This window comes from Neopelma chrysocephalum, unplaced genomic scaffold (assembly GCF_003984885.1).
Source record: "Neopelma chrysocephalum unplaced genomic scaffold, ASM398488v2 Primary Assembly neopelma1_62, whole genome shotgun sequence".
In the NCBI taxonomy this organism is placed as follows: Eukaryota; Metazoa; Chordata; class Aves; order Passeriformes; family Pipridae; genus Neopelma; species Neopelma chrysocephalum.
In genome coordinates, this window is record NW_020897719.1 from 528,637 (window position 1) to 541,544 (window position 12,908).

The following is a 12,908-nucleotide window of genomic DNA, read 5'->3' on the forward strand; positions in this document are numbered from 1 at the left end:
TGCCTACCTCTGTCTTCTTACCTATGTCTGCATAAACAACAATAACTGTGCTTAATACTAGAGACTTAAAAGTCTAGAGGAAAGACTAACTCAGTTACTAAGCTTCTTTAGTCTGCAGTTCTTTTTCTGTCTTCTCCTAAAGATGGGACAAAGAAAGTTGCAAATCTGAATGACACTCAGGCCTTTTCGCCTTGGGAGCATGCAATCAGTAGTGACTCTTCTTCATCCTCTGAAGTTCTTATTCCTCCAAATTCTCAAAAAATGCCTCCCAGGAGGTGAGAGCAACACCTATTTATTTTGGCCAATCTATGTACACATCCCCTTTTTAGCTTATTATTAATTCTGACAGATTCACTTGAAAATAAATGTTTGATCATTTCAGGGTAACAGATAACTTAAGTCTGGTTTGCTCACAAGTCTGTGTAGCGAGGAGAGACTTAATTCAAGGCAAAGCAAGTCTTTCTAGCGCACATTCTCCTTCACTGACTGCAGCTTGGGAGGTAGAGGATTCTGATCCTGCCTAGCCAAAAATGTTGGAAAAAAGGAAAAGATCATGGCATCTTAGTCATATTCAGGAGACATGGCCAAGTCCCATCTCTCTGTCCCCTGTCTCTTTTCCTTAGAAGCATGACTTGCAGGCCTGCAGAAAGCACTTCTCCTCTTCTCCTGCCTGACCAAAGCACAGGATTCGTAGGAATAGCAGCAACCTCAGATACTGCAGGATTTTGTGCTGGGTAAAGCTTTTGGAGGCACTTCAAGAAATACTTAAGATGAGGTGTGAAGAAAAGGTGTTGGATCAGAAATAAGTCATTGCACTCAAAGTGCAGTGATGAGAAGGAGCATTTTCTACTCTGGAACTTGGATGACAAGTTCCAGGGTACTGGCATGTCATATCCAGCACTGACTCGGCAGAAATTATTAATTTGGTAATAAATGTTTTTAGGCTTTTGAAGACAAAACAAATGTCCTACCTCTTTTCCAAACTCTTGTTTTTCCTGGGAGACCGTATACCCTAGCAATGTCTATGGCAATCAGCAGGTATTGAAGCCATTGTCAACATTTTTGGTGAGGGGTACATTTGGTACATTCAGTTAAATTTCTGGTCCTAACTACACAGACATCATCTTATGTTCCAGATTACAAAGAAGGAGAGGAATTTTGCCTATTCAGGTAGTATCAGTAAACTGGAAACCCACAGTTCATTGGTGTTGGTTTCCAGGAGTAGAGAATTCTATTAACTTTGATTCTCATAGGTTTTCAGCCTTTAAAAAAAAGAAAGAAAAAAGTAAGCCAACAAAATCCAAACAAACTATCTTTTAAATCTCTACCTTTGTAGCTGACCACAGAGACATATGCAGGTTCTTCATTCCAGTGTTGCAGAGCCAGGGCCAAGGCATACAAAGCAGGCTGGGCACCTTGGTTCTCTAGTTCTCAACCGTACTATGGGAGAAGGGCCAGAGGAAACACCCCAGGTTTGCTTGGTGAATGTTTCAAAGTCTGCTGCGATCCCTACCATGTTGGAAAGCTTTTCACGTCCCCTGAATTCTGTGAGCTTGACAGGCAGCCCAGGCTGTTCAGCCTCAGCAGCAGCTATTCGATGCAGCTTGAGCCCTGCTCCTGGGGCTTTCAGAGAGGGCTTCCCTTGTCACTTCTCTGTGGGTGAATAAAGCAGGACTTGGGTAAAATTCATCAATGCAGAGTGAGCAGAGACTGACACTTTCAATCTACTTTTACGTGTTGGTCCAGCTTGCTCCAAAATCCTGCAACTGCTACTGAGTTAAGTAGAAAAGCTGAGATCAAAGTAGATATGAGTTTAAGTGCTAAAAGTCATTCCTTCTTTCTCAATGGTAAGACAGTGAAGAGCAGGGAGACAAAAAAAAAATCCTTGCTTCTTCCATTTTACACGGTCAGCCATATCCCAGCCATATTACTGTCAAAAATAAACACTGACTTGAACAGCAATGCCTTCATCCACTAAGCCCAGGTTTAGTTGCCATAGTAACTCATCCTGGAGATGAAAGTGATATCCTGGACAGCAGGGAAAAAGACTTTGATTCCACAGATACCAATCCCAAAGCTCAGAGCTGGCCACAGAGACATGATGCAGTTCTTTGTTCATTTTCCTGGCATGGCCTGAGTAATTGGTGGCACGTTGTTCAGCCGTGATACAGAAATGTGGTGGTCTATCATCGTTGCAACCCTGGTCTTAACTGTGTTCAAACAAAGAACACACTGAAATCATCAGGGCAAAATGAATCCTGTGAGAGTAGTAAATCTCCAGCCTAAGGGTACTGGAACCAACGGTGAGCAGTTTTCATGTGCTAGTAGTGTCACTATAAACTGGCTTGTAATAGCTTCCTAGCTGAAGCCCTTTCTGAAAGATCAATGTGTTCAGATGTAAACCAACAGATTACAAATTACAGAGCATTTTGGTTTAGTTCATTCATTTTTGGCTTAGTACTACTGGAGCTAGAGTAGACAATACTTGAAGTGTATAGGTAAACTTATAAAGTCCCTACTGGTTCAATAACAAAAGTTACTTTCTGGATTAAACAAACAAGAACATTGCATACAGATAACCAGTGCCATCCCATTAGTGATGGGGCGGGCATACAAAAAAATTTATAATTAGCCGTAATATAAAACATTGTTAATAAAGCCAATTGCTAATAATAACTTCATACTTACATTTCATCAGACAAGAAAGACACTTGAGGACCTAAACTGGAGCAGGGAATTCGTGGGAGGGTCCCATGGGAATGGAGCTGCTGCCCACCAAAGAGGCATTGATAACTAGAAGAGTACAGCTCCAGGGGTCACAAACGAGGAAGTAATGTGTCTTCGAGCTCTCTCCAGTGTGGACAACCTGCAATCTCAGCTGTTTAATCTAGAACTGTAGAAGTGATACAGAAACAACTGAAGTAATTTAGTTACATTGTTGGTGACTACCAAGTGCTTCTCAGGGTTACATGCAATATATAAAGCAGAGGGAGGCCACTAGGAGTAGAAAATCCTTTTAACTGCTGCTTACTAAGTGGTTACTGAACAAATGGGATGCAATATGAGATCAGTTATAAAAATTCAGATTTTTATTATTTTTGGTGGCAGTAAGGAAGATGCTGGCTGGCTCAGGTGCTAGTGTAGATGGAGAAGTAAGCCCTTCCATGGAAATCTATGAAAATTATTTTCCTTAGAGAAATAGCTTCTACTTGCCGATTTGTGGTCCTTTATTAGAAATAATACAATGATGATACAATTCACCAGAATAGTGGCTTTAAAGTATTTCAACAGTCTCATTGTGCCCATTGTGTCCTTCTCTAGAGGAATCACTAAACAAGCATGTAAACATGAATGAGTTGGGTAACTGAAAACTCTGTAAAGCTCTACATGTGTGTGCAGAGGAACAGCTCACGTGTTTGTAGGTAGCCTGCCTCTGAAAGCCAACTTTCAGAGGTTTTCACAGGGACTGGATTTCCTCATTTCTTTCCCTGGTTCTTCTCAAAGGCAGGAGGAGGTTCTCATCTTGCCACAGGAGAGATGTAGCATGCTTTGCTCCATGCTGGTGCAAGGACATGAAGAAAGGACCTTAAATGAAATACCTGGAAATGCCCAGTCAGCATCCTGCTGGAGCAGGGGCTGCACTTGGCAGTTGTGCTGCTGAGATATTAACTGTTGGAGCAGCTAGGGTGGGTGGCAGCCCACAAAAAAACTTAGAAGTTTGGGAGGGATCTTCATTGTTCCAGCAGGAAATGCCAAAGCACACTCCTGTATGAAATTGCTTTTGCAATACTTCACCAAGGCAAGTTCTCACACCTTTTATTGGCTTGAGGGAGCTGAAATTCCCCCAAGTGATGAATGAAAGTGTCTGAGCAGCCTGCGTTAACCACAGCATAACACGAAACTGTATTGTCACAGGAAGAGCCACAAACAGGGTGACTGTGTTCCTTCATAACATTGGCTTTGTTTGGCTGAAAGAAAAATGATCCAGTTTTTCTATTCTGTCGGAATATTTCTGTGAACAGTCTCATGTTTGCACTGAAAAATACAAAGAAATCAGGGTGACAGGACTGTTGAGTGGCAGGAGATGGAAAATGAGGACAAGAGGCAATTTTCATTGGCTCTACTCCTTCCATGATTTGTTGCTTGTTTCCTTCTTGATAGCGATGACGAGTAGGACTTGGGGAATTATCTTGGGTATTATCAGTGGGAGGCAGCCAGAGGGTTTTTCCATTGGTTTGCTGAGGGCTGCTGCTTTTGCCTGAGTTTTATGGAGATGGATATGTCATTGCTGGGACCTATTTTAATGCCAGCTAGATGTTATCTAATGGTTTGTTTCACTATTCTCAGCCTACCTTAATTAATAAAATTAAGGAAATCATTAAAGGCTTTGCACTGTAGTTCCATGATTATTGCCAGTGTATTTTCACCTGGTTACTAAAGAAACGGTGAGAAATGGGTCTGCATGGGACTGAGAGTAACTCAGTTCATAATAAGTGAAATGAAGGTGCCAGTGGTGAATGTATTAAAAGTCATCAGTAATCATAATGACTGTAAGTTCCAGTACTTCATTTGAACAAGAGAGAAACGTTTCTCTTTTTAATCATTTTATAGTCATCTTCTTTCACTTCTTAGCAATTAAGAAGGGGAAATAAATTTAAAAAAAACACAACTAGTTTGAGTCTTACCAGACATTAGCATTGATCTTCCTTGGATTCTTTAAATATATGCATTTAGTTACCATAGTAAACAAGTACCAACATAAACTTATTCCGCAGTTCTAGGATTTACTTTTTTTTTTTCCTCTGCTATTTTGTGACACACCTAATTAAAATCTACTGCTTGGTTCCCCTTTCAATGTAATAAAACCCTGCCTTATACCTTCTGTCAGTTTAATCTCTTTCTTTTCCATTGACACATTTCTAATACCTTTTCAGGCAGGCCAGACACTTCTGCTTCATCTGTACCGAATCCACATGCTTAATACCTTTTGACAAAATGGATACATCCTTCCAGTGACTTGGAATTGATATACACTGTCAAAAAGGGTTTTCTGCATAGTCTCTCTTTAACACCTTTACAGATTTTTACCCTCTTTTGTAGAAATGTGCAGTTTATTGTTGCATTTCAGATCATTTTTGGCTGAAAAAGTGTGTCATGGAATCAGGGTGTCCCCTGAACACTCCTAACAGTTGGAGATACCTCTTTGTTTTGAACACTAGAATCCCAATAGACCCATGACAGCAGTGGAATTACACTTTTGACCTTGTTCACTAAAGTGTTTCTTTCTCTGTGTGATTGAATGAGGGTAACCAACAAGAGCTTCCTCTAAAATGTATGAGTTTCCCTCTGTTTCTCATAAGAAACTCAGAAAGGATGCTGTGCAATTTTCATCTGATTGTATTCTCCACAAAAGGAAAAAAAACAAAAAACAACCTGTTTGATTCAAGGAGAGGTGGTTGTTTTTATCCATATTAAAAGTGCAAAAGCAGTTGATATATCAATATTTTCCTTAAGCCAGTGTTGTTGCTACATCCTGAGCATGACAGCAGCATTACAGCACAGTGGCAGATTTTTACCCTTTTGTTGCTTCATTCCCCATGTATTTTAAAAGGGGATATATACTAAGGCACCAAATATAATTTCAAAGTATTGAATCTGAATATAGAAAAAAGCATGTATGTAATGTTCTGTGTGAATTTAGCTGATCATTATGGACTACACAGTCATGTCAATCCAGAAGATAAATGTACTGTTTTCTGTAGGGGTACATGCAGCCTTTTAAGATCCTGGTGTTTCTTTTCATTTCCGTGTGACTGTAGCCAGCTGTAGGATTTGCCATGACTGCCAGTTCTACCTTGCGCGCTGAGGCACTGGCATGTCTCTTGCTCCACATCTAGTTGTTCGGGGCATGGCTTCTCTGAGTCAGAAGAACTCAGTGAAGTGGCCAGAAGAGAGAGAAAAAACCAGATTATTGTTCCTTCCATTTTAGGCTACTAGTGTATTGGGGACTTTTTCCCCCTGTTGTATTCCTGTTTTCTGTGAGTATTTACCAGCTTTGGATTAGTGAACACGCTTTAATTGTCATGCAGAGCACATATATCTGAAATGCAATGTCAAGTACAATCTGTAGTTCCTGTGGGTAAGGAGTTAGGTAGCTGGGTTCAAGAGAGGAGAAAGGACTCAGAGAAATCTATAATTTGTTTTTAGAAGGGATCAAAATAAGTGACTTACTGGCCTCTACGGCCTCAAGACCTCAGAGCCGTTTCTCCTGTTTACTCGCTGTAGACGATGCTGTGTGGAGAGGGCATCAGAGCCATGGAGCGTGGAGGGCAAGGCACTGAGGGGGCTGCAGATCTGTGACTCCCGGTTTCCTATCCTGCCAATAAAGCTTTTTTTTTTAATTACTACTTCACTGGTGATATATATTAATGATTGGTATGGGTCTGAAGCAACCTTGCCATCAGAGAATATTTGGTTAGTGTTGACATACTTCTTCCCTGCAAACATGAATCATCTGTCTGCCTTTGGCAGGCTTGCCCTGTGGCTCTGCTATAATGTGTTTCACCAGTGTGGCTGAAATTAAAATGTCACTATTAAACATGGCAGAATCAGATGCTCTCTGGGCACCACATCTATTCGTGTTCTTGCTTCCTATGTAGTTATTTCTGACAGTGTAATAGGACAGCTGTATTCTGGCATAAAATCATACATTCATATATCCTCAATGCACGGGGAGCTAAATGCTTTCAGAGCACTATTTCCTTGCATACATGCGTCTTTCATGCATGGCAGAAGCAGTAATGCTCATGGAACACCATGTTGCTGCTTAGTCCATTAGGCAGTGTAAAGTTAAAATTAATTGTCCTGCAGGACCATATAGAGTGGGTCTCTAAAAGCAGTTGCTGGAGCTGTTTGCAGCTGCTGCATCAGCCAGGCTCCCTCCTCGTGAGCAGTTATTGACTCTGGGCTGTTGAATTCAGGGCTCTGGAGGTTGCTCGGTGGGAAAAGCCTTCAGTCGGTGCTTGGCAGCTCTGTCACTGGAAGGTCACAGAAAGGGCATTTCAGTCTCCAAACCCAATTAGGGCCTGAGTTGGCACCTCTTCAATCACCAGGGAAAATCCCACGGGGCAGGTTGTCTCCCAAGCCAGGCTTTTGCACCCAGCCTCTCTAGTGAGACGGCCCACAAATGTGTCCATTTGTGTCACTTGGGCTGTCAGAAATACCCTTTGCTGTCATGAAATGGCTGAGCAGGTGGTTCAAAAAGGTAAAGAGCCAGCTAAGGGATTAGAAGCCCACCACAGTTGAATTTGGACCAGTGACCTGTACGTGTGCATCTGCATCCCTCCCGTTACTCATATCTAGAGCTGTCTAATTCCTCAGGTCAAATCACTTAACTCTTATGAGCAGCTGTAACTTGCAAGTAGAATAAAGTCCAACTGCTGAAAACATTAATGAAGAACGTAAAACTGAGGCTCTGTTTTATCAGGTATCAACAGTATTACTTTAATTCCTCCCCCTCCAAAGATTTTTTTTTTGGTGTGTGTGTGCACTGAGTTGTGCTTTTCATCCCAGGTGGCTGCAATTTCTAGTGAAAATAAGTTGAGCCATGAAAGGTTGACCCACTCGCCTCTGAATTGCTTTTTATGCGAGTCCCTCAGGGCCCAATTGTACCCATAGAAGTGAGAATGACAGCTATCAACATATATAGGAAGTATGTCAACGTGCACAAAGAAAAAGGTGAACCCCAGACTGGTCTGAGTGGTCTTTAAAATATGGATTTCCTGTGAAATGGTGATTAAAGGGGAAGCAAGGGATAATTAGAAAATTAGACTGATATGCTAGCAGTTATATCAATGTGTGGTTTTATATTAGCTCTTTCAGACAAGCACAAGATCAGAAAATCCCTTATGACTCACTTAAACTAGTGTGTAAAATTTGTTTAGTGTCTGATCAGCTCCTTTGATCAGTCTAGTCTAGACTGTTGTCAGAGTACATACTAAACCCACAGTCCTCTCAAGTGCAGGCCTACTCAAGTGAATCAAATAACATATAAAAAGGTTATAAAAAGTGTTCACTGTTTGAGTAAATAATTCTGGTTCAAAGCTGAATACTTTAGGAATTGCAAAAATAAAAGCAAAGATGTTGTTGCAGAAAAGATGTGGTAGAATTCTTAATTCATATTTTAATTACTGTCTCAGAAATAAAAAATAAAATCAGCAAACTTTTATTATATTTCATTGGATAGGCACTTTTGTAAGCCTGTAGTGTATCCATAAAGAAGAAAAAATTCTGTCAAAAATTCTGCACAAATTTGTTTTAAGAAATTAAAGAATTACAACCACCATGTCTGTCTCATTTCAAGCACACAATATTGTTTTTAAGTGTAGCAGTGGAGGGCCAGTGTAGCTTGCACTCCTACCTACCTCTAATTTCTACATGGGATTGTTTGCAAGGGAGTGCTGGACATCCAGCAGCAGTAAATTTGTTACCTGTCAAAGCAGAGCAGTTTTCCCCTCATCACTAGAGCCTCTTCCTACATCTCGCATTGTAGCACCATCCTGAACCTGTCTGTTCTTTGACACATGAATCTCAGAAACGTGAACAGTTCCTTTCCTCGTAGATAATGCTCCTGCCTTTTGCATACTAGCAATAGTAGATGACCATTTGGAGACAATTTTATTTCAATGACCTATCCACAATACCTGGAGCCACTAATTTTACAAACCTGGTTTGTACCTGAGCTGGTTTTCTCAAGATGCCTATGTTTTGAGTTTAGAGGTTTAAGTTTTCAGTCTTTTTGTGCCTACCATATTTGTTGGTTGGATTACAGTGCCGTCAGAACACCTGGCATAGAAGCAATGACAGCAAATTCATCAAATTATCAAGGGAAGTAAGCTAGCTCGTAAATAGCACACCAATGGGATGAAAAGATCACAGAAATGAGGCATTTAAAACACAGAGAAACTGGAATCCAAGTGGCAAATGCTTGTTTTAGCTACAGCAGATTCTGTCTGAATTCAAGAGGAGACATGGTGCACTGCTACTATCCAAATGCTAAATTAATCTCCTGATGGCTGAGAAAAAGCTCCAAAATAGGCATTAAAGTCTGTAAGATGATATCTAATTTACGCAGCACGTCAAAAGCACCAACCATTACTATACTTACAGAGCTGCCTAAATAATAGAAAGATAAAGGAACGTGATTCTGTGAGTGAATACATGACTGCAGAATGCAATAGGAATATTGGGTAAATTCTCCCCTCTTGTGACTTGTATTCCAGCCAGTGGCATTACACCAGGGAAGGATTGGGCCGTATTTTGCGTGCAATATAGCAGATTGTTAAGAGGCAACAGGCAGGTAATTGAGAGAATTTCCTCTCTGTGATTTGCAGAAGTGTGCCTGAAATCCCCTGGCTGATCTATGCTCATTCCATTACCTGTCATCTTTTGGCAGATAACTAGTTAAATTTGTGTTAAATAGGATTCACTTTGCTATTTCCATTTGCTGTTGGAGTAGAAATGTTCTGATGTGATATATGACCAATCAATAATTGGAAAGTGCTTGCATGAGTCATTTGAAGCCAGTCGTTTAGACAGTGTCGGCCCCAACTGGTATTAAAATCTGCAAAGAGTTGTTCTACAATCAGTGATTCTGTGCATCTCCTCTGGGTGTCTGCATTTCACTTAATAAGGATACCCTGTAGATATCAAGAGAAATAACTCTTGCCTTTGTTGCTTAGATGTTTTTGTGAGCTCTGAAATGAACTTGGCTTATGCAAATATATTTTGTTATCCAGTCTAAAGGATGCAGGGCAGAAATTATTATGCTGTTCTACTGGCCACCTCAGTAGAAAAGAAATGGCTTTATTTGACTGTGATTCTGAAGAGAATAAGAGTGTGACTGTACCCTGTGGTTTCCTGGGTATTTTTTACTTTTTTTTTTTTTCTGTACTGATGACGTTTTATTACTGTTACAGGGCTATAATAATCCGAAATGGTGATGTCATTCCAATGTCTTCAGAATTCACTCCAGAGACTGAACGCCAGCGACTTCAGTATCTGGTAAGAGACCTGAGGACCAAATCAGGTGTTGCTGATGACCAGCATTGCCCAGTAACACCTAAGGGTCAGAGAAATGCCGCTGAGTTACTGTGGCTTAGTGAAGGATGGTGTGTTCACTGAACACCAGTGACTGATCATGTATGTCTTTTAGCCATCAGCAAAACTGAAGAAAAGCCTGGTGGTGCAAATCTCAGTGAAAGGAGTCTTATCTCTTCAGTGAAAACCATTGATATTGCGGAGTTTGATTAATTTGGTCCAATAGTATGCTGGTAGTATCTTGATCAGGGAAAATATGTCCAATTTAGAGGTGATCTCAGTGAATATTAGTAGCTCCAGGATAGTATGGGTGATCAAAGACTGATTTTATTTAGTGTAGCAGCACCCATAAAGCTGGGACAGGGTGACTAGCTGAGGATATATGGGATGCTTTATACACCAGGCTGTATTTGCTGATAAGCTGCCTAAGTAACATAAGTCAAAATACATAGTGTTATTTTTCATGCAAACAATCCTGTTACTTTTTAAATTTTTTATCGATGGTCAGATTGGTTGGTTGAAGTTGGTTGGCTTTTTGTCAAAATGTCATTCCTAACATGGCTGAGAAATTTCTTTTGTGCTTCTTCTGATCTCCTGCTTTTTCCTCTTAAAAATTTAAGCTTTGGCCAAGGCAGCTCACTGTCAGCCTTCCCTGACTTGAGGTGGACAGGCCAAGGCTAGTGGGATTCCCTGGTCTCAACATGTCTCTTTTCTTCAGCCTGGCCCAAGCAATGTGGTTTGAAACTAGACAAAATGTTGATGGTTGAAAGGTGGGGTGGAAGGTTCCAAAGAAAAAATTTTAAGTGTTTCCTCAGTTGTCACATTTGACTTTTTTTCAGTCAAGTTCACTGGCTTGAAGCTGAAAATTTCAGAGGGAAAACTGCTTTTGGGAGTATTCATATTCAGAGAAAAAATGCAAAAGAGGCCTAATAAATATTTGCAGTTCAGTTAAATTTAAAATAATTTGTTAGCCTTTAAAATAAAAGGTATCTTTAGCATCTAGGGAGTCTGCTACTTCTGTAGGAAATAGAAGATAAAATATTGCCTACAAGGATTGTTTTTCTCTTTTGATATCCTTTCTGGCTTATATTTGAAATCAGTAGCTGATCTGAAAAGTATTTCTGCTGTTTTCTTTCTACTCTGGAAAATTCCTTCACCTTTGTTTGTTTATTTTAATTCTATATATAACAAATATGCCAGGTGTACGGGTATCATGTTCAAAGAGAATACATGCAAGACAGCAAGAGCGTGAAACAAAATAGAGATAATTTCAAACATGGTATTCCATAAATAACATTTTTACTCTATTGTTAAAAAAAAAAGATGACCCCAAATTTCTTATAAGGTTGGCATAAACATTACACTCCAGAGGTTGCATCTGTGTAGCTGATTAGAAACCAAATAATTTTACTCACTTTGTCTGTCCCCAGGTTCTGCTATCAGTCTATTCCACCATGAACATCTCTCTTCTGCTGTTCCTGTCTAAAAGTTAGTTGCTTCGGATGTATTTTCTTATTTGCAGTTAGAGCTGAGTCTTTGCTTCAAACTTATGGCACTGCTTTTCCTGCACAATAGGAAGAAAATCAATTAATCATTTTAGCGTTCATATTTTACTTGGTAAATGCAGAGATACTGTTCACTGTGGGGAAGTTACTGCACAAGTAAAGGGAGGGTATGGATTTACCGCCTGCAGCCTACTGAGCATTGGTTCCCTGTGCAGTAGACACTGTTGGCACAATCAGGATGAAGGAGCTTTCCTCTACCTTTAGTGCCTATTGATTGCTTCAGCCATGCAGGAATTTCATTTAGGTCCTCTTTTCTGAGCCTTAATTTCCAAGTGGAAAGAAATCCATAGGATAATGAGTTGTTCAGGTCATGTGAATATCTCTACATGAAGTCCTCCAGCCTAGTCTTACACAAAACTGTGCTTCAGCTAGTACTGATTAAGTAACTGAGAGGGAAGGGAAACAAATATTTTCCCTATCTGGCTGCCATTTTAATGCACATTTATTGCCATGCATCCAAGAATGGCCTTGGGCATAGGCCTCTGGCATGGAAACCTTAAAAGAACAAGTTGACTATCCAATCATTTGGACTTTTAAGCAGCTCTAGGCATGGTCATCACTCCATAGGAGGGCAGTGGGAAGACAGCATACAGCTGCAGATTTCAGGCAGGTCATAGAGACAGATTTCTGTGTCAGGCAACTTGTGAGAATATTGCAGAAGGCAATCAATCTTTCAGTCAGAGAGTACTTCTTAAGACATAGGTGTGAAGGCTTTGCACCAGTATTCCCTCGGTCCTTCAGCTTCTGTAGAGGTTCAGTGCACCATGCTGCTTCCCTCCCACTGGTAGGCATTCACAAGCCTCCTTTTCTTTTGAATTTCCGTGTCTCTTTCATTTTTAGCACTGTAGCAGGAAAGCTCCACACAGCACTTGGGAAAAGCCCTGGCTTTCTGTATCAGTGTATCTTGAGGGAAAACAAAATCCAGTATTGACTGGGAATTGCTCTGGTACATTCAGCAGTTGTGCAGGCAATGGCTGCCAGAAGGAATTTTTCTTTCATCTTCTGAGGAGACTATTAATTTCAGTCACGATAGTCTAAATTGCAACAGTAAGTGACATGGATTTTGTTACTTATTCCCTTGGAAAATGTGTTTAAAATGAATGATGAATTGAGTGTACTGCAGATGGGTGCACTTCTATTAATTATCAGAGTTGCTCTTTGAAGATGTCATGTGAGTTCTGCGTGGTGTTAGCGTGTACTGTGGCTGTGTGTGTAGCCAGGCAGCCCCTCAAAAGTTCACCAACC

The 12,908-nt window shown here is 40.5% G+C and overlaps 1 protein-coding gene across 1 annotated transcript in view; it reads left to right on the top strand.

Annotated features, from left to right (window-relative positions):
* Positions 1-12,908, top strand: part of PPM1H (protein phosphatase, Mg2+/Mn2+ dependent 1H) — a 130,780-nt gene that overhangs the window by 80,442 nt on the left and 37,430 nt on the right. Inside the window, exon 5 of the mRNA XM_027682161.1 lies at positions 9,978-10,062. Within this exon, the coding sequence (XP_027537962.1) occupies positions 9,978-10,062 (85 nt within the window). The remainder of the gene's footprint in view (positions 1-9,977; positions 10,063-12,908) is intronic.